At 43.9% G+C, this 27,292-nt stretch overlaps 1 protein-coding gene and 1 long non-coding RNA gene across 5 annotated transcripts in view; one reads left to right on the forward strand and one right to left on the reverse strand.

The window, feature by feature from the left end:
- The window catches only part of TMEM161B (transmembrane protein 161B), a 58,293-nt gene extending 43,271 nt beyond the window's left edge, over window positions 1-15,022 (reverse strand). Inside the window, exons 1-2 of one of the 4 annotated variants that reach the window (XM_073584696.1) lie at window positions 14,822-15,022; window positions 8,966-9,039 (exon numbers count right to left, since the gene is read on the reverse strand). In XM_073584696.1, coding sequence (XP_073440797.1) covers window positions 8,966-8,968 — 3 coding nt within the window. In that variant the 5' untranslated portion in view covers window positions 8,969-9,039; window positions 14,822-15,022. Of the gene's footprint in view, window positions 1-8,965; window positions 9,040-12,953; window positions 13,151-13,671; window positions 13,741-14,737; window positions 14,777-14,821 lie in introns of those variants that run through there. The other 3 variants (XM_073584922.1, XM_073584840.1, XM_073584760.1) reach the window with 3 other exon arrangements.
- The window catches only part of LOC141097661 (uncharacterized), a 67,767-nt gene continuing 54,902 nt past the window's right edge, over window positions 14,428-27,292 (forward strand). Inside the window, exon 1 of the long non-coding RNA XR_012234024.1 lies at window positions 14,428-14,768. This is a non-coding gene — a long non-coding RNA (uncharacterized lncRNA). The remainder of the gene's footprint in view (window positions 14,769-27,292) is intronic.

Raw genomic sequence — 27,292 nt, forward strand, 5'->3', positions numbered from 1 at the left:
ATGCTGACGAGCTGAAGGCTGCTATCAAAGCAACCTGGGCTTCCATAACACCTCAGCAGTGCCACAGGCTGATCACCTCCATGCCACGCCGCATTGATGAAGAAGAAACTGATGAAAAAGGAGCCCCAACCAAGTATTGAGTGCATTTACTGAACATACATTTCAGTAGGACAACATTTCTGATTTTAATATCATTTTTCAAGCTGGTGTTGTAAAGTGTTGTAATTTATTGAGATAATGACTTTTGGGTTTTCATTGGCTGTAAGCCATAATCATCAACATTAACAGAAATAAACACTTGAAATAGATCACTCTGTTTGTAATGACTCTATATAATATATGAGTTTCACTTTTTGCATTGAAGAACTGAAATAAATTAACTTTTTGATGATATTCTAATTTTGTGAGAGGCAGCTGTAACTGTCAGCCAAATTATAGTTCGGTCGACAGCCATCTAACATTTATGGGGAGCTTAACAGATTACTAGCAGAATTGGAGGCCAATGCTTGGCCTTGGGATCTTCTAGCAACCATCGGCAACTATAAATCATTGCTCCTGTGCCCATACAATTGTCAAGACGTATTTGTACTTCATCTTCAAGAAGGAGTTCCCTCAGAATGATGCACAAGTACATCAACCACTTTCAGCCACACCGTTACTGGAACCAGTAAAAGTACTCCGAGTTAGGTCAAGCAAGGCTTACACATTGTCACCAAATTTCACTATGGTTTCTCTTTGGATCCAGTTCTGCTTTTTTGCCGATACCCCAGTCACTGCTGATGGACTGCACAGGTAACGTCAAGTCAACAGCACTGCAGCCAATCATTGAGCTCACCAGCTCAGGGTGATTGAAAAAGTTTGCTGAAGGGGGACATCCTTTTTAATTATGCAAAAATTAACAGTAATCTTATTCACATAAAAGCCATAAACACTTGTAGCGCTTCCAGTGAATGTTCTACAAAGCTGAGAGCTATTGCATTACATTGAATTACATACTTCACGGCCATTACATGCCTTCAACAGAGGGAGAACATTGCTTTGTACTAACGAACAAGGAAATGTTATCTTAAGAAGTGTGTCCTCTACAATAATGAAAAAATGCAAATATGGACTGATGAAGGACGAGATTACTTATGTCAACACAAGGGCTGACGAGTTACAGAAGGTCATGAGCAAGGAGAAGTAAAGATGGTAACAAGCACAAGGTCGGGGAAACAGCTTTTCTGAAGGCCCCGTCTCACTAAGCGATCTCGGTAGCGAGATCGCTGCTGAGTCACAACTTTTGTGACGAAACAGCGATCTCACCAGCGAGATCGCTGTGTGTGACAGCGATCAGCGAGCGGCCCCCCTGCCGGTATCGCTGATCGCTGGAAGAAACCTCTGGACATTTCTTTGGTCGCTGGTCTCCTGCTGGCCAGCACGCATCGCTGTGTGTGACAGGCGGGAGACCAGCGATCAGGTGTAAAAAATAATAAAAAAACTAAAAAATATAGTTATTCTCACCTTCCGACGTCCCGTTCAGCCATCCTGCCTCTCTCCACGCTCCGGTCCCAGTGATCCTTTGCACGAATGACCGCAAGACTTTGTTATCCCTCGAGACCGTGACATCTCGCGGTCATTCTCGCAAAGGATTACTGGGACCAGAGCGTGGAGAGAGGCAGGATGGCTGAATGGGACGTCGGAAGGTGAGAATAACTATATTTTTTATTTTGATTCTATTTTTTACAGGGATGGCCAGCGATGCCGGGTGCGCGGCATCGCTGTGCTGATCGCTGGTGAAGCTGTCTGTGTGACAGCTCACCAGCGATCACATAGCGACTTACCAGCGATCCTGACACCTTGATATCGGTGTCGGGATCGCTAGTAAGTCGCTTAGTGTGACGGGGCCTTTAGTGATACCGGTTTGTCTTTGGCATACTACCGATAATGGAGGCAAAAAAAATCCCGACACTCTTTTCGCACGGCACCAGGTGCTTTTGTGGATCTGAATTACACTTATAGGTTTTAATAATCATTGTCCTGCTGGTGATGTGAAATTAAAGATGTGTGCACATGGCATCTTTTAGATGCTGGCATACTCGTCGCATTCTCCAAGGCAAAGACTCTTAAAGGGAATCGGTCACCCTTTTTTTGGCCTTTCACCTGCCGGCATAGACATCGGGGGCTTATCTACCGCATTCTGTAATGCTGTAGATAAGCCTCCGATGTAACCTGAAAGAGAAGAAAAACACGTTATATTATACTCATGGAGGTGGGCGGTGGGGTCCGATGGGTGTCGCCGTCCCATCCAGCGCCTCCCTTCTTCATGCGATGACATCCTCTTCTCCCATAACTATAATGGCTCCGGCGCAGGCATACTGCTCTGCCCTGTTGAGGACAGAGCAGAGTCCTGCAGTGCGCAGGCGTCGGGAGAGGTCTGGCGCCTGCGCACTGCTGAATTCTGCTCTGCTCTCAACAGGGCAGAGCAATGCGCCTGCGCCGGAGCCATTTCAGGACGGAGAAGAGGACGTCATCGCATGAAGGGAGGCACCGGACCGGACCGCCCACCTCCGTGAGTATAATATAACGTGTTTTTCTTCTCTTTCAGGTTACATCGGAGGCTTATCTACAGCATTACAGAATGCTGTAGATAAGCCCCCGATGTCTATGCCGGCAGCTAATAGGGGAAAAAAAGGGTGACAGATTCCCTTTAAGGAAAATGCAGCAAAGCTGTTTCTGAAGAGTCGTTGTTTTTACTTTGCTTTCACATCTTTTTTTCCTGTCATTTAAACTTTAAATAGCAAGCGGCATACAAGTGGAAACCAGGGCTGTGGAGTCAGAGTCCATTTTGATGGAGTCCGACCTGGTATAAACTGGACCGACTCCTAAAATATATAATAAACTAGCTGAAGAATCCGGCATTGCCCGGCATAGTAACTAACTGCCATCCCGTTCTCTCCCTCTGAAGCACAGCTCTCCACCCCGCCATACCGCATTCTCCCTCAGCAGCCCCGCTTTCGATCTGCAGCACCGCTGTCTCCCTCCGTAGCTCAGCCCTTCATCCACCGTCACGCTCTCTCCTTCCACAGCCCCACTCTCCAATCGCCATCCTGCATTCTCCCTCCACAGCCACGCTCTATCGCTCAGCAGCCCGTCTCCACTGGCCATCCCGCTCTCTCCCTCCGCAGCCCCGCTCTCCACTGGCCGTCCCTCTCTCTCCCTCCACAGCCCCTGTCTCCAGTGGCGGTCTCGCTCTCTCCCTCAGCAGCTCAGCTCTCCACCAGCATCCTGCTCTCTCCCCTAACAGCCCTGCTCTCAACCCGCCATCATGCTCTCCACCCGCCGTCCCGCTCTCTCTCTCTCTGCAGCCCCGCTCTCTGTGTACCGTCCCATCTCTCCGTAGCCCCGCTTTCCATCCATGTCCCACTCTCCCCCTCGCAGCTCCGCTCTCCACCCACGTCCCGCACTTTCCCTTCGCAACCCCGCTCTCCAGCCACCAGTGGGCAGGGCTATGTTGAGTGGGTGTGGCTTGATACATACACACACAAATACACTCAGCTTTATATATATAGATTGTGTACATGAATTCAATGCAGGAAGTGCTGTAAATGTTTTCATAAGAATTTAGGAAAGCTATGAAATGTGCTATAAATGTCTGTTCTGTTCATGATTAACTTTTAGTTGAGATGAATCTGTGCTGTGCTTTATGTACCTGTTCAGTAGTGACCAGAGCTTAGGAGTCGGAGTCAGGGAAACTGAGGAGTCAGAGGTTTGGCTTACTATTGGAAACCACTTAAAGAACGAACAATCTACTCCTTTTAAACGCTTCTAAGTATTCGAAACCTGAAGTGGTTAAAAGAAGTGACATAACATGTGCACAGAACGTCGTTTTTACATTACTGCGTATTATGTTCATCCCTTGCAGCAGACCTTTACCGTTTTCTTAGGCGGGTTCCAGACAGTGCTTGAAAAAGATGTTGTGTGCACATACTGTAATGATGAGATATGTCCCAGCTCTTATAATCACCAAGTGCCTAGGTACTTGTTACAGAGCATATGTACTTGGTATAGCAGGAGAACTGGCACCATGTCAAAAATGCACCCTATGCCCGTCAGTCATTTCAGTCAGTGAAAAAATAGTAAAAAAATAATAAAAAATGGACAAATGTCACCATCTTAAAGAATGCCGTGCAATGCTTTAGTCATATAGGTTTTAGTGGTAAATGAGTGATAGCTCACAACTGCCATTACCCTCGAACTGGGTATGACCCTTTGAACTGAGGTATTTGTCAGGGCCTATTCCCCATGGAAGGCTGCAACATGTCGCTGTATGGGGAATCAATGGTACGCTGCATAACAGGACCATGGTCATCCTTTATACAAAAAAAAAAGCTGACTACCAGGGCTGTGGAGTCGGAGTCGTGGAGTCGGAGTCGGTGCTCATTTTGGTGGAGTCGGAGTTGGAGTCGGTATAAAATGGACAGACTCCGACTCCTAAAATATATAATAAATTGGGTACAGTAGTTCAATGCAGAATGTGCTGAATATTTTTTCATAGGAGTTTGGGAAAGTTATGAAATGTCCTATAAATGGCTGTTATATTCCTGATCTAAGGCTACATTCACACACAGCATTTTTCCTGTGTTTTTTGAGGATACATTTTTCAGCTGCAAAAGCTGATCATCTTTTTAAAAAAACTGCATCACCTGAAAGGTTTTTGAGCTCATAGATAATGTTTTCAATAGCAAAAGCAGATTAGAAATCTGCTCTATCTATATATCCATTTATCCATATCTGTCTATCCATATCGTATCTGTACCAAAAAGAATGAAAACCGGGTAGTACACCAATATATATTCTGTTCTATCTAAATATCTTGATTATTGGATCATAAAAATGATTAAATGTCTGAGGTTCACATTGTACTACAATAAATTTTTCACTTAAATATAAGCAATATGTGTGGGAGTCGGAGTCGTGGAGTCGGTGTAAGGGAAATTGAGGAGTCGGAGTCGCAGGTTTGGCTTACCGACTCCACAGCCCTGCTGACTACACTACTCTGTGCAGAAAAAAAGGGAAACCTGGCCCAGTATGCCACTGAATGGGGTATGCACTTTTAACACATCTTGCGTAAATGGTGCTCATTGGATATATTTGGGAACTCTCCAATGCGTGCAAGGGATGTAGTCTTCAAATGTGAAGTAAAAGGGCCAGTCCAGTTATACCTTCTTGCCCAAAAATAAAATTCTAAAATCAGCCATTACTTACCCTCACTGGGTCCAGAACTACCTCTCCGCCGCTGCTTCATACTGTGTTTACTGGCTGCAGCGGTGACATCACGACTAGAGTGCACACCACGGCTGCAGCGGTTCTTGTCGTCTGCACCGGCAAAGCTGCTGAGCTAAGCAATTGGCCTCAAGGTGATGTGTTTTGCAGTCATCACGGCTACTGCCATTAAATGAGGACCTGCGCAGTGGCGGAGAGGTAGTGCTAGACCTGTGAAAGGCGAGTAACATGATTTTATTTTAACCCAGAGCAAGTATGCAAATATCTGAAGGAATGTCACAGTGCAGAAGGATCATCATTATTCTCATTTGCACATGGAAACACGAGACGCAATGTAATGAAACTGAAAGGGAGAAGATACAGATTAGATTTTATAAAAAACTTTTTGACAGTGAGGGTCACCAATGAGTTCTCCATCAATGGAAGTCTTCAGAAAGAGGCTGGACATATATCTGTCAGAGATGGTTTAATGCATCCTGTGTTGAGCAGGGGGTTGGACATCATAACTTTGGAAGTCCCTTCCAACTCTATTATTCTATGATAAGTCATTACAGGAAAGGAAGTTATAACCGGATAAAGTTACTACTAAAAGAGGGGGCACTTTATCAACCACTCCATTTTTTTTTAAGTGACTGAGCTGAAATCTTCCACTTTACAAGTTAAGGGCCCATACACATTAGATAACGGTCGACCAAACAATCATTCGCCCACAGCTGTCTCTCCAATTACCCCATACACAGGAACGCTCGGTTTGGCTAAGTGCTCCTGTGTTCTCTACAGGATAACAGCTGTCACACTCCTCCGACAGCCTTATATCCATCCAGGGAAAAAAAATAACACCGGCCATTAAACACCCTGAATCCTTTTCTAATCACCAGTTGATGGAGAGTCAGGAGGCCCCATACACGTTAGTCTGTCGGACGATCCCACAGATATCGGAGGGTTCAGCTGACTCTACTGTGCATGGGGGCCTTAAGCCCCCGTCACACATAGCGATCTCGTTAGCGAGAACGCTGCTGAGTCACAAGTTTTGTGACGCAGCAGCGATCTCACCAGCAAGATCGCTATGTGTGACAGCGATCAGCGACCGGGCCCCCCTGCTGGTATCGCTGATCGTCCTGGAATAGCCTGGACATTTTTTTGATCGCTGGTCTCCCGCTGGCCAGCACGCATCGCTGCGTGTGACAGGCGGGAGACCAGCGATCAGCGCGCTGGTAACTAAGGTAAACGCAGGGTTTCTAAGCACCGGGCGGTGCTTAGAAACCCTCTGTGTACCTTAGTTACCAGCGCGCTGATGCAGGGAGCTGGTAACCAAGGTACACATCGAGTTTCTGAGTGACGCATGCCCCTTAGAAACCCGATGTGCACTTTAGTTACCAGCTCCCTGCATCAGTGCGCTGGTAACTAAAGTACACGGCGACACTGCGCACTCGGCGTCGCTGGTCCTGATCGCTGGAGAAGCTGTCTGTTTGACAGCTCACCAGCGATCCTGACACGTTGATATCGTTGTCGGGATCGCTGGTGAGTCGCTATGTGTGACGGGGCCCTTAGTGCCAACGATCACAAGAGTTTGATCTCAGGAGATAAAATGGTATCATTAACAATAGGGAAGCTAATCTGCCCAGACATGGCGGCGTGGGAAGAGGTGATCATGGAGCAGGACCACATTCTGTGTAGATTTGATCACTTTTATCTTTCCGCATCTACATTAACAAGCTGAACACATGACAATGGCGACTTCACATACCAATGACCTGTCAGGTCGCTTTTTTCATCTCATTTCATCTAATTGACTCCTGTTACCAATTCAAAGTGTAACTGGAAGAAACTAGACATTGATTTGTAACTGCACAAGCCTGATATACCACCCTGACCAGATAGGACACCAATAAGAAAACTGCCTGCAGGGTCTATAGGCGGTGTTCACATTTGCCAATTTGTTTGCATTAATAAAATACCACAGCAAATTTCTACTCATCCTATCCCTGACATCTCTGCAGCATTTTTCTTTAATGCATCGAGTAAGGGCCCTTCTTCCTATGTTAAACAGCTCTTTTGGGGTTTACATTCTGCCCCCCACCCCTGCAAAAAACGGATTTCAGGTATATGAGCCGATGGCGCAATTGACTATAATGATGCATGCCGTGTGCTCTGACGTGCATCATTTTCCGTCGTATATGCCTATTGGAGGATAGGCATAGGAGCTGACATTTTTGTAGACACCAGTTTCACGTATACGATGCGCTGATTGCTTATTATTACATTTTTTTAGGAAAGTGAAATGACAGGAAAACTGCAATTCTGGCATTTTGATTCTTTTTCCATTCACGGTGTTTCCTATGGAAGTTAATTAATTCCATATTTTGATAGTTTGGATTTTTATGGACAAAATGATACTAAATATGTTTTCATTCTTTAATTTTTTAACTGTGGAAAAAGGAGATTATTTGAATTTTTATATATTTTTGTATTATTTACAGCAATACTACAGTATAATGCCCCGGTCACACGTTCAGTATTTGGTCAGTATTTTACCTCAGTATTTGTAAGCCAAAATCAGGAGAATTACAGAGGAAAAGTATAACAGAAACCCGTCACCACTTCTGGATTTATCACCCACTCCTGGTTTTGGCTTATGAATACTGATGTAAGTACTGACCAAATACTGAATGTGTGAACGTGGCGTCACAATGAGAATCTTTGTTGCATATGGCTGAGCTTTACAGGACTGAGATGACAGCGATAGATGGCTTCATCAAGCCCCAGACTGCCATTGTAATCCACTGGTCCCCTGCGGTCGTGTCGCTGGGTAGGACTCAACACACTTTATGATGTCATTATGTGACCACATGGGGCAACGACTACAGAACATGCACTGAAGCCTAGCGGGCGTAAGAAGCACTGGAAAAGGGTCTTTGGAAGGAGGACCAGCAGGGACAAGTGAGAGGCAAAGTGAGCATGATATTATATTGCTTCTTAATCCCTTCCCAGTCAATATGAAACCAGCAAAATACTGACTGACTGGCCAACAATCAATTTACACAAAGTAAATTCTCCAAAATTCAGATTTGCTACAATCTACAAATTCATGGAGATTCTATTTGCTTAGAATCAATTTGCTCAACTTTACAAATAACAAAACCTGATGGCTCATGTAACAAAGCTAAAATATGGGAGCATGATTGTGATAAACGTCTCCCCAGCATTTCAGTACCAAACCAAAGGAAGCACATGAGCACTGGCCCTAATGCTTCACATGGCCACTGAAACGTTGGATAGGGTCACACGAGAGTCCGAGGTCTCCTGCGATCACACACGTCACTGTTACCCTGTGTGACCTGCCTGCCTGTCTCATGCACCAGGTGAATGTGGGGTCGGATACTGAACAAACATACAATGAGAAAAGACGACATGATGGGGCCTCTGCGTTGACGCTATGGAGGAAACACTGGAGGCCACACTGACCAGGAACCTGAAGTAGGGCATACTTGCAATAGAAAGTATTTCCTAATAAACCAGGTGTAAAAAACACCTTGAAACTTAAAAAAAAGCCAAAAATTCTTTAGTTATGATCAAACAAATGAATAACTGTGATTACCAGTATAACAACTTTAACAATATCAATACAGCTGAAACCATTGCTAAAGCTTGGAAAACAGGCTATGAAGTAATGGACAGAGGGACATGAAGACTACGTTACCATCTTTGTAGTGAAGGCTTGTTCTCCAAGAGTCTAAGATATGTGGCGCTTTGCTCGGAGATCATATATAGGCACTGGAATAAAAAGAAGATTGCATGAAGTTATTATACGCCAAACTAGATGCACTCACAGGTAACAGAGAGGAAGGCAGAGGTGAGGCTCTGAAGGGCACCTTACACAGGAAAGTGTGGGAATCTGAAGCTACAGGTCTGCAGACAATAAGCACGCCCCTGCTGGAATACCCAAGGTGTCTGCAGGGAGGACCAATACTGCACTCAATGGACACCACTGTGTACAGATACCAGAGCATTCAATGGGCGATATTAGCACACAATATGGAGTGTAAAGACGCAGTGAAACTCTCTGTCAGGTTGCACTTACACTGGCCGATAAATGGGAATGAGCGTTCCTAAGAATGATCCACAAGCGTTTTGCAAAACTGTTCTCGGCAGCATAATGATTTACTGCGAGCACAGAATGATCTATTACCGATAGTTCTGCGGGAATGGAAGTGCAGGCGGCCTGTCTAAACTGGCAACTAAATGTCCGCCAATTGGCCTTAATGGCTGTGGTCGGCCAGAGTAAATGCAACTTTAGACTTGCCATGCTCTGAATCCAGCCATTGCTTTTACTTGTCCAAATATCACTTATGTACATTACTTCACATGTATCTGTCATACTCTAGCAAATTAGACACTATGTCCAGAGCATATTTTAAAGCCTAATTCTATTTTATCTAGTGATAGGATTTTGCTTGGCTATGCCATGAACAGTGGCATAACTATACTGAGTACAGGGTTTGAAGTTGCACCCAGGCCCTGAAGTCTGGGGAAGGTGAAACGGTCCCCTGATCTTATGAGGTCAATTCTATTATAGATTTGTGATAGTTGAGCGTTTCTGCACTCGGGCCGATTCACCAAGACTAGCCTGGCACACAATTGAGCTACGTAACGAATTCACTGAGAGACTGGAGTAGCATTTATGGCGTACAAAGCACTGGCATCTTTCATGAATTTGATGGGTATGCATGGCCACGCTCCCATCCTGCCTCTGCCCATTTTGGCAGAGCTGAGTGAAACTTGGGGAAAAAAGCCAAAAGTTGGAACATTTTTGCATCACTTCCCATATAACATAAAAGCTTTGATGAATTGGCCAATAGAATTTCAAGTTTGGCTACTGGCCATCACTTTATGACCGCTGGCATTCGCACAATCCAAGGAAGGAAGTGGAAGAACTAGCATAGCACTGTGCCCCTTACTCTTTCCTGGCTGTGCAGTCATAAGGAGGTGGGTGCCAGGGGATGCAGAGATAAACCTGCACTTCAGTCCACTGGTCCCAGACCCTGGTGATCATAAAGTGTAGGCATAGTCCACACTGGCAAATCCCAGTTAATCAGCAATGTCTAATGGCCTTTGTACATGAGTTGATCCAGTATATAAAACGACAGCTAATCACCATAATTTACTGGCCTGCAAGAAGCCAAAGTTTCCATATGTACAATATGTGTTAATCTGATCTTCCTATTAGGTTACCAGCAGGAAGAAGTTCTGCCAATAACGACAATTTATATCCTGGTGTATAACACCCATTTTACTTGTTCATAGGACTGTGGAGTCTCGGGAAGCCAAACATCCAACTCCTCAATTTCCCTGAGTCCCAAACGTACATAAAGTGCAGCACAGATTCATCTCAACTAAAAGCCGAGATCCTTAGATCAGGAACAGAACAGACATTTATAGGACATCTCATTCAATCAACCCCGTTAGGACGGTATTAGAGAACAGCCATCTTTACTTGGCTCCTTTTTTTCCCCCAAGTTAGAACATGTACACATTACTCATTCTGGGGATAAAAAAGAGAAAGAAGGATCGACCAGCTGGATATGGATAAAAAAAAGTCTCCTTTATTTCATATGGTTAAAATGAGTTCAGACAGGTTAAGAACAAGAAGACATTCTGACTGATCTCTGGGGCTTTTCACATATCTTTATTTAAAAAAAAACAGTTCATCATGGGTGTTTCTCTTGTGGTTGTTGTTTAATCTTTATTTTCAGTTTTCAGTTAATAATATGCTCGTGCTCCGGGGCGGCCTGTGTGCGGGGGGGGTCTTCATGTGGTCCTCTGCTTACCTATTCACTATTCATACTAATGGCTTCTGATCCCTCAGTGACCTGCCCCCTAGTTTACATATTGGATAGAATATTGTGTGGGGAAAAAAAAATTAACATTCACCAAAATAGTGCCTTGGGCGACGCCTGAGTTGTGCCACGATACAATGGATAATATGCACAATATATTTACTTATGATTCAGTCATATAGTATTGTGGGGAAAAAATAAATAATGTTCATCAAAATGACACAAGCGCAGTAGCATGTATCGCGTTCAATAGATGTTACTGCGAGGGCGCCATCTTGATGGAGCCATTTTTTTTTTCTCCAGCAAAATGGCGCCGGTGGTGCCTGCATAGTAGCCAGGGCTGTGGAGTCGGAGTCGTGGAGTCGGAGTCGGTGCTCATTTTGGTGGAGTCGGAGTCGGTATAAAATGGACCGACTCCGACTCCTAAAATATATAATAAATTGGGTACAGTAATTCAATGCAGGATGTGCTGAATATTTTTTCATAGGAATTTGGGAAAGTTATGAAATGTCCTATAAATGGCTGTTCTATTCGTGATCTAAGGCTACATTCACACACAGCGTTTTTCCTGTGTTTTTTGAGGATACGTTTTTCAGCTGCAAAAGCTGATCATCTTTTTAAAAAACCGCATCACCTGAAAGGTTTTTGAGCTCATAGATAATGTTTTCAATAGCAAAAGCAGATTAGAAATCTGCTCTATCCATTTATCCATATCTGTCTATCCATATCGTATCTGTACCAAAAAGAATGAAAACCGGGTAGTACACCAATATATATTCTGTTCTATCTAAATATCTTGATTATGGGATCATAAAAATGATTAAATGTCTGAGGTTCACATTGTACTACAATAAATTTTTCACTTAAATATAAGCAATATGTGTGGGAGTCGGAGTCGTGGAGTCGGAGTCGGTGTAAGAGAAATTGAGGAGTCGGAGTCGGAGTTGCAGGTTTGGCTTACCGACTCCACAGCCCTGATAGTAGCATCATATTAAGATATTTTTGCTGGAAAAAAATGATATGTCTAAACTAAAACATGCATATTATCCATCGTATCATGCTACAGCTCAGGCACCTGCATGATGAATTTTTTTTTTTGACACACAAAATATTCCATGCAGTATGAAATATAGGGGGACGGTCACTGAAGGTTCAGTGACCTCTAATAAGCCATACAGATGAATATGAAAGCAGAGCATCACATAAAAGACCCCCCCTCCACAGGTCGCCCCGGAGCACGAGCATATCATTAACTGAAAATAAAGATTAAACCACAAGATGGATTTCATCACCCCAGGTATCAATTTAATCAGTATAACGGCACCAACCTGACACTTTCTGTAGTTTACTGAGCAAAATCCTGCTGACAAGTTCAGTTTAAGTCCGGAGTTCTAATTTGTTATGAACAACTTTAAATGACTTAAAAAAAAATTGCAAATGAGGAATCTTGGCCAGTATCTGAGATAGGCCACATTCACAAGTTCAGTATTTTACATCAGTATTTGTAAGCCAAAACTAGGAGTGAACAGAGGAAAAGTATAATGGACACACGTCACCATTTCTGTCTTTTTCAACCACTCCTGGTTTTGGCTTACAAATACTGAGGTAAAATACTGACCAAATACTCAAAGTGAGAATGTGGCCTTAGATTGCAAGTTCGGGTTGGCAGCCCGAAAGCGAGTATGATTTGTAAGTGGACCATGAGATGCGTAAGTCTGAATTTGGTTATAGAAGTACAGTATTTTTCGGACTATAAGACGCACCCCAAATTTTGGGGTGGAAAATAGCAAAAAATAAAAGATTTTTATAAGACGAGGGTCCATCTTGTCGTCCGAATTTAAGGTATCTTACCTGAGGGCCTGTGGTGGTAGAGCGGGGTCACAGGAGGCATGTCCCTTCATCAGGAAGCCAGTGGCGGCAGAAGAGGGGCAATGCTGCAGTCCAGCGGTGTGATGCTGCAGATCCGGTGTCGGCGGTGAGGCAGAGCAGAGTGCGTTGCATGGAGCAGGGTCCCTTCATGAGGATACTGGAGGCAGAAATGTGGCGATGCTGAGGCCCGGTATCCACGGTCAGCAGAGCCGAATGCATCACTGGTTTCTCGGCGGCCATTTTCCTGAAGCCGAGGGCCACCGAGATCTCAATCTGCACAAGCGTGGCCTCCAGCGGCCATTTCCTTGAAGCCCACAGCCTAAGGAAAACGGAGCGCGGGAAGCCCAGCCGATATCTAAATCTGCGCACGGGCTCACAGCTTCAGGAAGATGGCTGCAGGGAGACCAATGATGCATTCCATACTGCTCACCGCCGACATCGAGCTTCAGAATTGTCACACTTTTCCCACCGCCGTGCCCTGATGAAGGGACGCTGCTACACCACTGCCGCAACCCCCTGGTAAGCCTGCATTCGGACTATAATTTTGCACCCAAATTTTTTTGGGAAAAAGTGCGTCTTATAGTCCGAAAAATACGATAAGCGGCAGTGATGAAGCATCGCCATAGTGCAATCTTTGGCACATCCCATAACTGGAAAAGTTTGGAAAATAAAACCTGCAGAAATGCCAGCACACACTGACCCCAGCATGTGCCCGATGCCAGTGATCACCCGCTGTGGACGGTAGGAAGGTCCTTTTCGGGTACATGTCAGCTACACATCACTGCCCAGATCTGCAGTCTGTAGAGTACAATGTGTTTGCCTTTAATTTTCTGATTTGCACAACAATTTTAGTATCAGAATCAGGGTCACAAGAAGGGGAAAGGCAAATGACGTTATCTACAGACATTTGTGGTGTAAGTCAGGAGCGAGGTGACGCACATGTCACGTCCCGGATGTATGACCAGCTGGGCCCGTCCCAGTCATCTGCAGGGCGATTTGTGAAGGCCTAAGGCTGAGGTCACACCACTGTATACGCACATCAGAGATAACTGGGCCAATTATATAAATGTCACTGAGCAGGGTAGGATATAGGATTCTCAGATTTGCCCGGTTATAGAAAAGAGAAAAACTTTTTTTTCCATCTTCTCTATTCTGTCAGTCTGAAAATCAGATGTCATCTGAGTGCAGTCTGATGCTTTCCATGTACTCACTGACATGCATGAGCGAGTGCGATCCGAAAACCGGATGCAAACCGTGCATGCTGTGATATTCTTCAGTCAGCACAAGGAAAAAAAAGAATCAGACATGTTTTATCAGATCACACCACTCATATGGATAATAAGGTCAAGCACTTAAGGAAAGACTGATGCCCATAGTAACCAATCACAGCACAGTATTCATTTTTAGTCTGCTGTTGAAAACTGAAAGCTATGCTGCAATTGGTTGCTATAGGCGGCCACAGCCTGTCACAGCAAGGCTTTCATTTTAGTCTGCTGTTGAAAACTGAAAGCTGTGGTGCAATTGGTTGCTATGGGAGACATCAGTCAATCACAGCACAGCTTTCATTTGTAGTCAGCAGTTGAAGACCAAAAGCTGCGCTGTGATTGGTGCTAAGGGCGACATTACTTTCAGAGCTTTACAAATCAGCCCCCTCTTCTTGCGCGCCATTTTGCACAGTCAATGACAGAGGCAGGGTTACTCCGTGCTCCCATTCATAGCCGTTCCTTAGAGGTCATTGGCCAGGGTCTGACTGTGGAGCTGCACACCGTTCACTGCTGTGCCCTGAGCATGAAGCGGGTAAGGCAAGGCTCCATAAACCCCACATGCATCCTCCTGCCCCCGGTACACACCGTTCTCTCCAGTAGATGTTAAATCCTAGTGGGCTAAAAGGACCTTCGGCGACGTCACACTCACGTGACCGGACTCCTGGGTGGGAGGAGCTAGTGATCAGGAAGCGCAGTGTTGTTCTGGGTGGGAAAAGACCACGTGTGAAGGAAATGCTAGAGTGCGGCTTGTGGTTATGACGTCACTCTGTAACGTGCCGAGGCCGTCACGTGATCGCCTTCAGGCGCACGGTCAGTAGAGCAGGCTGGCCGTCATGTGAGCGCGGGCCTTGAGTACGAGCACGGCAACGTACGCGGGCACAGCCAAAGACTGCGCGTTCAGTGCTCCAGCTGAGATGATGAAGGGCCGGGGTCTGCAGTGTGTAAAAGGATGGGGTCTCAGGGGGTCCGTGCCGTTCAGAAACTAGGAGTTGGGATCTGCGGGCTGTACAAAATGCAGGGTGTAGAGTGGAGGTGGTCTGTGTGTGGCCTGGAATTTCTATAGTGGGCTTCTAGGGAAGATACTTCTGAGTATAACATGGCAGGGGCATGTACATGGTGGGGTCTGCGGAGTGTTAGGCTATGTGCACACGTTGCAGATTCTGCTGCGTTTGCGCAGCGTTTTTGGCCCTGCAGAAACGCAGCAGTTCCGCAGACATGGCACAGTACCATGTTAGCCTATGGCATTTCAAATCCGCTGTTCTCACGCTGCGTTTTTCCTGTGCGGTTTTGCTGCGGTTTACAAACCGCAGCATGTCAATTCTTTGTGCGGATTCCGCAGCGGTTTCACACCTTTACCATAGTAGAGGGGCTAATCCGCAGATAAACTGCAGGTCACTTTACATGCGGATCCGCGCGGAATAACCCGCAGGGGAATCCGCAGCGTGTGCACATAGCCTTATAGTGAGGATTGACAGCAATAAGGAAGAGTTCTGGTATGAGGGGTCCGTGCGCATCCAGTGTTCGTGTAGAGGGGTCTCTGAGTAGTGTGGGGCCTCCGATAGATCAGAGTTGTTAGGCTGGGTCCCCACGGCCAGGAATTACATGCCCGCCCCTTCTGCAGTGCTGCCGGCTTTTGAACACAGGTGAATCCGCAGGTGATCTCTGAACAGGGCGGAATCACCGCGTCCAATACACTACGGGTAAAATGTATCTTGCGGAGACTAGGATAAAAAAAATAGGATTTTTTTCTTGGCTGGTGCTGGGTGAGGGCTTATTTTTTGCACCCTAAGTTGATGTTTTTACTGATGCCCATTTTGGGGTATATGTAATGTTTTGGGTGCCTCTTTTTGCAATATTCCTGACCTCAAAAATGTAATTCCGCCGTATTTTCTTTTTTTTTCCCATTAAGCTGTTTACCAATTGGATTATGTTTTGATTGGACTTTCATGAATGCTGCAATACCAAATATGTGGGTTTTTTTTTTTATATTTTTAACGGTGTAAAAGGGGATTATTTGAACACTTGTATATTTTTATTTTTAAAATCTTTACTGTTGTCGTTGCCACATAATGTGGAACGTTCTGAGACGTTGTGCCTGCTCCAAATAAAATTGTAAAATTCAAATACGTGCATGGAAGAGCCACTCTAATACATTAAGAATCAAAGCAGATCTTTTATTACCCCATAACATCATCTTATATAGGTTATTAGTATGCATTGTAACAATATAATTGGCTCATGTTATCTGTAAATATGTGCTAGCATTAATATACTTCTATTTGGCTAAGTTAACACTGTTGACACCCAGCTTGTGGTCTAGGGGTCATACTAGCCCCTAAGTTTAGTTTCTCTGATTTTTTTTTTTTTTTTTTTTTTCTTGTCTTTACTAGTGATGAGTGAGTATTCTTGTTGCTCGGGTGTCCTTCGAGTATTTTGATGTGCTCGGAGATTGTGTCGAAGCGGCTGCATGATTTGCGGCTGCTAAACAGCCTGAATGCATGTGGGGATTCCCTATCAAACAGGCAATCCACACATGTATGCAGGCTGTCTAGCAGCCGCAAATCATGCAGCTGCATCTACACAAACTAAATCTCCGAGCACACCAAAATACTCGGAGGACACCCGAGCATGCTCGGAAAAACCCGAGCAACGAGTATACTCGCTCATCACTAGTCTTTACACAAAGGCTTTCTAGAGCCCCCTTATCTGATCATGGACTTCATCTAGGAAGGAAAGAAATACATAGAATCGTAGAGTTGGAAGGGACCTCCTGGGCCATCTGGTCCAACCCCCTGCTTAAAGCAGGATTCTCTAAATCATCCCAGACAGATGTCTGTCCTGCCTCTGTTTGAAGACTTCTATTGAAGGAGAGCTCACCACCTCTCGTGGCAGCCTGTTCCACTCATTGATCACTCTGTCAAAAAGTTTTTTCTAATATCTAATCTGTCTCCTCCCATTCAGTTTCATCCCATTGCTTCTAGTCTTTCCTAGAAGCAATGGGATGTAGAAAGAAGCTAAAATATGTCAGGGTAGATAAAATATAAATCCTGGTCTTACACTGTATTTTCTAGTCCCTTTAGGTGGGACCCAACGCTGCGATTGTCTAATCGCTTGTGCTATACATAGCCGTGCATCAGCATTCACTGCTATGTAGAGAGAAAATCACAATGAACGCTAGCTACAAGGCTGGCTTTCACAGGAGAATTGTCATAAGCACAGAGGTCTTCAGCAGACCTACGGCTTTCATGGCAACCCATCGCATGGAATGATGCGCTCCCTGATGGCATGCGTTAAATGCTGCTGTCAGAGATTGACAGCAACATTTAACAGGTTAGTAGCCACATGCAGCGCTCAGCTCCACCCCACCCGCATCTGTTAAAGCCACATGAGGGGAGATTAAATCAGCCATCAACAGCTGGAAAACATGCGGGCTCGCACGCCAAGGTCGCATCAAAGGTAAGGACATGACAGTTGTACATGAATGTCAAAGGTCGTGAAGGGGTTAATAAAGACCTATGGTCTCAGTTCTAGAGGAAGCCTTATAGTCTGTGATGTAAGGCAGCCTGTTCTTTCTAGTGGGGTCTGTGTTTTTTTTTTTGTGCTGTGCTGAGGTATTTAAATCCGCCAAGGACAAATTCTGCCAGGAGTTTGTATGTTCTCCTTGTGTTTGCGTACATTTCCTCTGTGGTCTCCAGTTTCCTCTCACACTCCACAGACATACTGAGGGAAATTAGATTGAGTCCCAATGGGGATGGTGATTGATAATGTCTGTAAAGTGCCATGAATCAATGGTGCTATATAAGTTAGTAAAAAAATATATATTTTGGGAGGGTTTTAGTTCTTAGTGTCTAGAGTCTGACCTAAAAGTGTACTTATGTTTGCATTTTATTTGGAGTCTTTATTAGGCCTGGTTCACACAAGTGTATAAAAAAAAAAAAAATCATGCAGAAATCTTTAACATAAGAAACTAAATGTACAGCACCATGGAATCAATGGTGCTATATAAATAAATAATAAATGCTCATGTAAATTAACATAAAAATCGGATGTTTTATATGCGATCCATTATTTCTCCTTCCCCATGACCGCACAATGAAGAGAGGGGATCTGCTCTTCAAGGACAGGAAACCTACAGATAAAAAGGGCAGTACCTCTCCCTTGCATCAGTTGGTTTCCTGTCCTTGACGGGGAACCTTCAGTTGTGGGTGTGTACCTGAAGAAAAGACTGAAGAAATTATGGACCCATCCAGGCCTGACAAGACCGTATACAGGCATCGGGTGTGCCCTTGCCTCAGCTGGTGCGGTGTCCTGAAGCCGCCACCACATGGGCCTTTCAGGGTGTGAGGGAGGCGTGCAGCCACCGCACCATGCTCCGCTGCCGCCTTCCAGTTGTCCATCTCTACGCATGCGCGGGGATGCGCTGAAATCGCTCCCTGATGACACGGCTAGCGGGTAGTAACTTGTGATGAAACAGGAATAATAATCATTTTTATACAGGGGATGCGCCAAGGCTGCTTGCGTTCAAAAGGGGAGTGTGGTAAGATGCTCCCAGCAGCATAGGTGATCCCCTGTAGGAATGGAGGTCCTGGAGGGTGTATCACTGCAGCAGCAATAACCTAGGAGACCAAGGAAAGAGTTGGGCAGCATGAAGCTTTCCTCCATGTGGAGTTGATGTTCCAGTAGCAGATCTACCCAGCAGAGCAGGAAAGTAAAGAAAAAAGGAATTGTCAGCTCACCCAAATGTAGAAAGGGACCCGAGGCACTGACAATTCAGCGGTGCAGTAGGAAAACCAATCGTTGAAGGCGAAAGAGTCAAGCTCCAGGTATCTCATAAAAGTGTATTTTATTGTAATTAATTAAAAAATATCACAATCGGCATAAAGAGTCACGAGTCCCCAAGGGGGTTGCACACATCGGCAGTCACATTTCAGACCCTGCGGTCTTTAGGCAATGACTAATGACCACAGGGTCTGAAACGCATGCCCATGATGTGGAGAGATTCCTAGAACGTGGGTACAGTAGGAGAAGTGATAAGAATCTGAATGGGCCAAAAAAACGAGAAATTCCCTGCTCTCCTGTAATCAGCCTTACCGTTCCTCTAGAAATGCCACTAAAAAGTCTATCAGGCTGTGACCAGGTTTACCTCAATGCACAATGGGGTAATATGCGAGCAATCTTGTCCAAACATTGGTCCATACTTAGGGCCCCATTACATTTAGCAATGCACCAGCGATCCCAACAACGATGCATTCCCGACAACGATACGACCCGGTCAGGATCGCTGGTACATCGCTAAATGGTCGCTAGTGAGCTGCCAAACAGGCAGATCTCACCAGCGATGCAGCGTCGCAGCAGCGGTCGTTACCTGTCAGACACGGCGATGATGAAGTCCTCCGCCCGCGTCCACGCGTCGCTCATCGGTGCCAGCAGGAAGCCGCCGATGAGAAACGGCCCAGGACGATCTCGCGCGATCAGCGATAATCAGCGGGGGAGCCGTTCGGAGGTAAGTATCACATGTAGCGATATCGCTGCTGAGTCACAAAATCGGTGACACTTTAGCGATATTGCTAGCGATATCGCTATGTGTGCGTCCCCCTTTAGAACGTACCATATACTATTTAAATACATAGAAGAATAAAAAAGGTATTCAGCTCACCATTGGATAAATTCCTGTGGAATTGGGTGTGGACTCCAGGATGGTGCTCGGAAAAAGCGGCTGTAGTAATCAAACAAAAAAATTCCAGCATCAAACATCCAAATCAGATTGTTTTCATGTAAGGCATTTTGCCTACAACTATTACTTATGTATTTATTCTGATCTTTACTCATTTAAAAAAATATTTTTTTGCGATGTAAGTTCCTCTTAAATTATTTAAAAAAAAAAATTCCCCCCAAATTTTTTCTTATGATGCAATAAATTTCTGGTATTTTTTTGGTGAATTTTCCATAGCACTAGCTAGTGTAAGCTTTGTTGCCTTTGTTTTTTTTTTCTAATTATGTGCCCACATTTTAAAACTTTTTAATGTTTATTCTAATGTGATTCAATAAAAATTATCTATTTTATGGTATATGCTTTATTTTTTCCATTGGTACACATACATATGCATAACAGGTTAACCGGGGACCATAAAGTAAACAGTGCAAATAAAGAAAATATGTGCATATACTAGTATTCAGCATGAAAAGATACAAGGCATTGAAACATAAGTCTGTGCAATATATAAATTAACATAATCATATCAAGTAAATCCATATGATACAGGATAATGCAAGTGATAAAAGGTAAATAATGAAAACAGAATAAAAATAGTGAAGTTATAGAGTAAACCAGTTTTCTCACAAAGTACAAGGTAAGTATCATAACCAGCTGAGTGAATAATAAGGTGACACTGACTCGATGGTATCACAATTCATGGAGACGATAAACTTCTATAAGTCCATGTATGCTTCATACTTTGTTATAACATGGCTTCCTAGAAAATGATCTTCCTGCTGCTGAATGTTATAACACAGAAGGAATAGTTGGTAGATAACATGCTCACTGTAAGTATAGGTGGTCTGTACAGTAGAAAATATTGATCCAATATTGAAAGATATGTGTCAGTGGTAATGAGTCAGTCAAAGACCAATCACATATAGCTACAAACAAGAGGTTAAAATTAATAGATGAAACAAAGCCAGAACACACATTGAAAACCAAATCCAGACATATATAACTATAGATAGCTTTTTCTCCTAAGTTGCTCATTCCGGCCATACAGTAAACTGATGCCCAGAACTGCAATCCATCTGCATTCCCTTTGAGCCAGTATGCACTTACTTATCACCCCCTCTTATCCCAGTGCAGAACCTATCAATGCCACATATCCTAAGATCTTTAGGATTACAATTATGCATATCTCTGAAAAGCCTTGGAAGAGATTTTTAGACACTTCATGGGCTACTATGATGTCCCTCTCATGTTTGCATGTTCTTACCCGTAGCTCTCGTGATGCAAGTCCCTTATCCATGGATCAGATTACATGTGCATTTAGCATAGCATACCACGTGCGCTGTAATGCACGCAATATGATCCCTGATCTTAAACTCACGGGAGCCATCTGCTGAGGTGAACGAGGTGGCCCTCACCAGGTTGCTGCAGGCCAGGCAACCTCCTCATGGGTAGAAGCCAAGTCTTGGGTTTCCCTGTCCCAAAGCAGTCCAGAGGCTTCGCTATATAGTAGCTGTTCACCAGGATGTCCCTAAGATTTCTATATCTTGCTGTCCATCATGGGTCTAAGTATTTAGATAAAACAAAAAAGTTCCAGCAACAAACATCCAAATCAGATTGTGGAATAGACGTTAAAACTTCATCTTTATTGCAATGCATACTGTTAAAATTGTAAATCCAGGGGATTACGCGTTTCGAACAAAAATGTTCTTAGTCATAACCCCACTTCTTAACCGCTGCAACTCTCCTCCCAAGGTTAGTTCACCACTTCAGCACTTTCTGATACCGCTTCACTGTGTTTTATGTATAAGTTCTTCACTGCCATATTTGCTAATAGCTATCTGTGCACCGCACTTCATGGATTTACCTGCTGCTAATGCTAATTGAAAAGATATTTGCTGAGAATTTTCTTTTACTTACCTCTAAGTTATGTTTTAGTTGATCTCAATTTAATATATTGACAGTGTTTCTTATTGAATTGGTTCACTCAGTTACTATTCCTATGCTATTTATTTGTATCTGCGGCTGCTGCTATAATTTATTTCACCCATGTGACCGGAATATCTGATTTTTATTTACTTGCTCCTATTTTTATGTAAGGCATGTTTTGCCTACAACTATTATATATTTATTCTGTTCTTTACTCACATCGAAAAATATTTTTTAAATAAATAAGTACCTCTTTTAAATCGGTTTTTTAAAAAAATTTTCCCCCAAAATTTTTTTTTTATGATGCAATAACTTTCTGATATTTTTTTGGTGAATTTTCCATAGCACTAGCTATTGTAAATATTTTTGGGAGCTTTGTTGCTTTTGTTTTTTTTTGCCAATTATGTCCCCACATTTTTAAACTTTTTAATGTTAATTTTTGTTGAATCATATTAGAATAATCTATTTTATGGTATATACTTATTTATTTTTTCCATTGGTATACATATATGTTGGGAGTGCCACTTTTGCTAGGCCTTTCTTTATGGGTTTATGCTTATGTATGGCTAACCAAATGGATCCGCCACACAGCTTAGAGGACTTGTTTGTGTCATTATTGATCCTGCGATACCTTCTCTGAGATGGACATGTGCACATAACCGTGACGCTTGCGTTCCGGATCATCACTTACAGCGCTTGGTGGGAGGCACGTGCGGCTCCACGGTTGCCACAGTGGTGACTCTAGCTCCTCACGTTGCATGGAAGCTGGGTGTGTGATACAACTTCTGGCGCTCGCGTCATGTGCGCTTGCACCACCAATTATGTCCTGATTAACACATCTGATAGGTAAATATAAAGTGGTAGATACACATACACTGTCACGGCCCACATGAAACGTGCGTTGGGGCTCTGTGGTCTTGTGTCCCAAGGAGATTCTCGTGGGTAAGGAGTAGTGATGAGAGACTATACTCGTTGCTCAGGTTTTCCCGAGCATGATCGGGTGTCCTCCGAGTATTTTGGCGTGCTCGGAGATTTAGTTTGTCGAAGCATCTGCATGATTTGCAGCTGCTAGACAGCCTGAATATATGTGGGGATTCCCTAACAGGCATTCCTCACATGTATTCAGCCTGTCCAGCAGCCACAAATCATGCAGCTGCGTCAACACAAACTAAATTTTTGAGGATACCAAAATACTCAGACACCCGAGCGTGCTCGGGAAAACCTGAGCAACGAGTATACTCATCACTAGTAATGAGCACTCCTACAGCACTTAGCTGAGTTACATATTGATTAGAGGTTTATCCCTTTTTATTTTTGGATATTTTGGTGATACCCATTCTCAAATCTAACCTTATGCGGCTATATTTATCATCATTAGGGATTGTTACATTTTCATCTTTTTGGGATATAAACCCTTTTGCTTGAATTTAGGAATGTGATTCCCTGATCTTTATATTTTACGTGTTGACCTCAGACTTACTCTGAGTCCTTCTTTCATAAATCCTTTGTCTCTGTTACTACTATTGTATTGATTTATGTACTGTGTTATGATGTAAATATAATAAAATATTTTTGTACATCCTTTAAGCAGATTCTCTTTACTCCTTGTTCTCCCAGTTTTGCAGGAAAGAACTGGTAGCAGTCAGACAGGCTCTGGTAGAGTTCTTAGATTATCTCCAGGGTCAGCATGTAAGGGTATTTTCGGCCAACCAGGTAGTGGTAGCCTATCTGAGCCATCAGGGCGTATCTAGGTCTTGTCCCTTGATGGACATAACAGCACAGTTTTTCCGAATGGCAGAGACCAATTACCTTTCCCTGTCAGCCCTCCACATAAGGGGATAGAGAATTACAATGCAGATTTCTTGAGCCAGACCCAGTTAAAACAGGGCGAATGGAACAAAAGGTTGGAGACCTTTTGCTTGATAGATTCCATGGGAAATTGTCGAACTCTGGACTCCATGATCTCTTGGAATCATTCTCTGACATATGCCTTCCCTCCAGTTATCTTGATTCCGGCAGTCCTAAGAAAAATCGGAGAGGACAGGGCAAGGGGTAATCCTGAAAGCCCCCTTCTGGTCAAAAAGAACATGGTTCTCCTGGCTGAGGATGATGTTCATCACCAACCCTTGGGTGCTGCTAGAGGTTCCGAATCTTCTCTCGCAGGGGCCAGTACATCATCCTCAGACAGCAAGTTTACACTTGACAGCATGGAATTTAAGAGGACGCTGTTGAGGTTCAGAGGTTTTACACCAAATTTGACTACTGTACTATGCTATTCCAAAGTAGAAAACTCGTCACTACTAGGGCCTATAGGAAAACAATGAAGCAATTTTTGTCCACCTCAGGGGCGAGAGCACAGGAGAGAGTTCCAATCACAGCCATCCTTAAAATTTTACAAAAGGGATTAAAATGGGGCCTTGCTACTAACACTCTTAAAGGTTTAGGTGGCTGCATTAGGATCCCTGTATAATCCTGATGTGACGGTAATCCTTGGGTAACCAGATTTACTAGAGTCTCCACTAGATCTAGGCCCAATTCCAGCCAGTAATTACCACCATGGGATCTGAATTTAGTATTATCAGCCCTAACTAGTGCTCCCTTTGAGCCCTTGAAATCCACTTCCCTTAAGATCCGATCTCTTAAGACTGTTCTTCTAGTGCAGTGTTCCCCAACTCTAGTCCTCAAGAGCCACCAACGGTTCATGTTTTCAGGATTTCCTTAGTATGGCCCAGGTGATAATTGCAGTACCTGCACAGGTGATACAGTGCCTTGCGAAAGTATTCGGTCCCCTGGAACTTTTCAACCTTTTCCCACATATCATGCTTCAAACATAAAGATACCAAATGTAAATTTTTGGTGAAGAATCAACAAGTGGGACACAATTGTGAAGTTGAATGAAATTTATTGGTTATTTAAAATTTTTGAGGAAATTCAAAAACTGAAAAGTCAGGCGTGCAATATTATTCGGCCCCTTTACTTTCAGTGCAGCAAACTCACTCCAGAAGTTCATTGTGGATCTCTGAATGATCCAATGTTGTCCTAAATGACTAATGATGATAAATATAATTCACCTGTGTGTAATCAAGTCTCCGTATAAATGCACCTGCTTTGTGATAGTCTCAGGGTTCTGTTTAATGCACAGAGAGCATCATGAAGACCAAGGAACACAACAGGCAGGTCCGTGATACTGTTGTGAAGTTTAAATCTGGATTTGGATACAAAATGATTTGCAAAACTTTAAACATCCCATGGAGCACTGCAAGCGATCATATTGAAATGGAAGGAGTCTCATACCACTGCAAATCTACCAAGACCTGGCCGTCCCTCTAAACTTTCATCTCAAACAAGGAGAAGACTGATCAGAGATGCAGCCAAGAGGCCCATGATCACTCTGGATGAACTGCAGAGATCTACAGCTGAGGTGGGACAGTCTGTCCATAGGACAACAATCAGTCGTACACTGCACAAATCTGGCCTTTATGGAAGAGTGGCAAGACTAAATCCATTTCTCAAAGATATCCATAAAAAGTGTTGTTTAACCCCTTTCTGCCATCCGACGTACTATCCCGTCCATGGGACCTGGGCCCCTATGCCCATGGACGGGATAGTACGTCGGCGCGATCAGCGGCGCCCACGTGGTGAGCGCCGCTGATCGCGGCCGGGTGTCAGCTGATTATCACAGCTGACACCCAGCACAATGTGTCAGGGGCGGTCACGGACCGCCCCGACACGTTAACCCCTTGCACACCGCGATCAAACACGATCGCGGTGTACCGGGGGTTAAAGGGAAGCATCGGCAGGGAGGGGGCTCCCTCCGTGCTTCCCTGAGCCCCCCACGGCAGCGCAATGTGCAGTGCTGCTGCGGGGGACTCCTTTCCTCCAGGCCCCCGAATCCAAGATGGCGACGGGGGCTTTCGGGGGCCTGCAGGAAGCTGGCTTCCTCAGTGCCTGCAAAGCGCAGGCATGAGGAAGCCTTCTGCAGTGCCTGTGTCAGATCGCTGATCTGTCACAGTGATCTGTGATGTGACAGATCAGCGATCTGTCACAGGACAGTGATGTCCCACCTGGGACTATTTAATAAAGTAAAAAAAAAAATAAAAAAAAGTTAAAAATAATTTAAAAAAAAAATCGCCAAATATATTAGAAAAAAAAAAATATTCCCCCAATAAATCCATTTTTTGGAAATAAAAAAAAAACAAAACAATAAATGTACACATATTAGGTATTGCCGCGTCCATAACGACCCGCCCTATAAAACTGTCCCATTAGTTAACCCCTTTAGCGAACCCCTTAAAAAAATAATAAAAAACGAAGCAAAAAATAATGATTTATCATACCGCCAAACAAAAAGTGTAATAACGCGCGATCAAAAAGACGCATATAAATATCCATGGTACCGCTGAAAACGTCATCTTGTCCCGCAAAAAACGAGCCGCCACACAGCATCATCAGCGAAAAAATAAAAAAGTTATAGCTCGCTGAATAAAGCGATGCAAAAATAATTATTTTTTATATAAAATAGTTTTCATTGCATAAAACCGACAAAAACATAAAAAAAGACCTAAATGAGGTATCGCTGTAACCGTACTGACCCGAAGAATAAAACCGCTTTATCAATTTTACCGCACGTGGAACGGTGTAAACGCACCCCCCCAAAATAAATTCATGAAACGCTGGTTTTTGTTCATTCTGCGTCCCAAAAATCGGAATAAAAAGCGATCAAAAAATTTCACGTGCCCGAAAATGGTACCAATAAAAACGTCAACTCGTCCCGCAAAAAATAAGACCTCACATGACTCGGTGGGTCAAAATACGGAAAAATTAGAGCTCTCAATATGTGGTGATGCAAAAACTATTTTTACAATAAAAAGCGTCTTTTAGCGTGCAACAGCCGCCAAACAAAACCCACCATAAATAGTAAATCAAACCCCCCGTTATCACCCCCTTAGTTAGGGAAAAATAATAAAATAAAAAAAATGTATTTATTTCCATTTTTCCATTAGGGCTAGGGTTAGGGCTAGGGGTGTGTTGGGGTAGGGTTAGGGTAGGGGTAGGGTTAGGGGCGTGTTGGGGTTCGGGTTGGAGTTAGAATTGGGGGTTTCCACTGTTTGGGCACATCAGGGGCTCTCCAAATGCAACATGGCGTCTGATCTCAATTCCAGCCAATTCTGAGTTGAAGAAGTCAAATGGTGCTCCTTCCCTTCCAAGCTCTGCTATGCGCCCAAACAGTGTTTTACCCCCACATGTAGGGTATCAGCCTACTCAGGACAAATTGCAAAACAATTTTTGGGGTCCAATTTCTCCTGTTACCCTTAGGAAAATAAAAAATTGGGGGCAAAAATATTATTTTTGTGGAAAAAAATGATTTTTTTATTTTCACGTCCGAGTGTTATAAACTTCTGTGAAGCACTTGGTGG

Source organism: Dendrobates tinctorius, unplaced genomic scaffold (assembly GCF_039654945.1).
Source record: "Dendrobates tinctorius isolate UK_male_01 unplaced genomic scaffold, ASM3965494v1 ptg000003l, whole genome shotgun sequence".
NCBI lineage: Eukaryota > Metazoa > Chordata > Amphibia > Anura > Dendrobatidae > Dendrobates > Dendrobates tinctorius.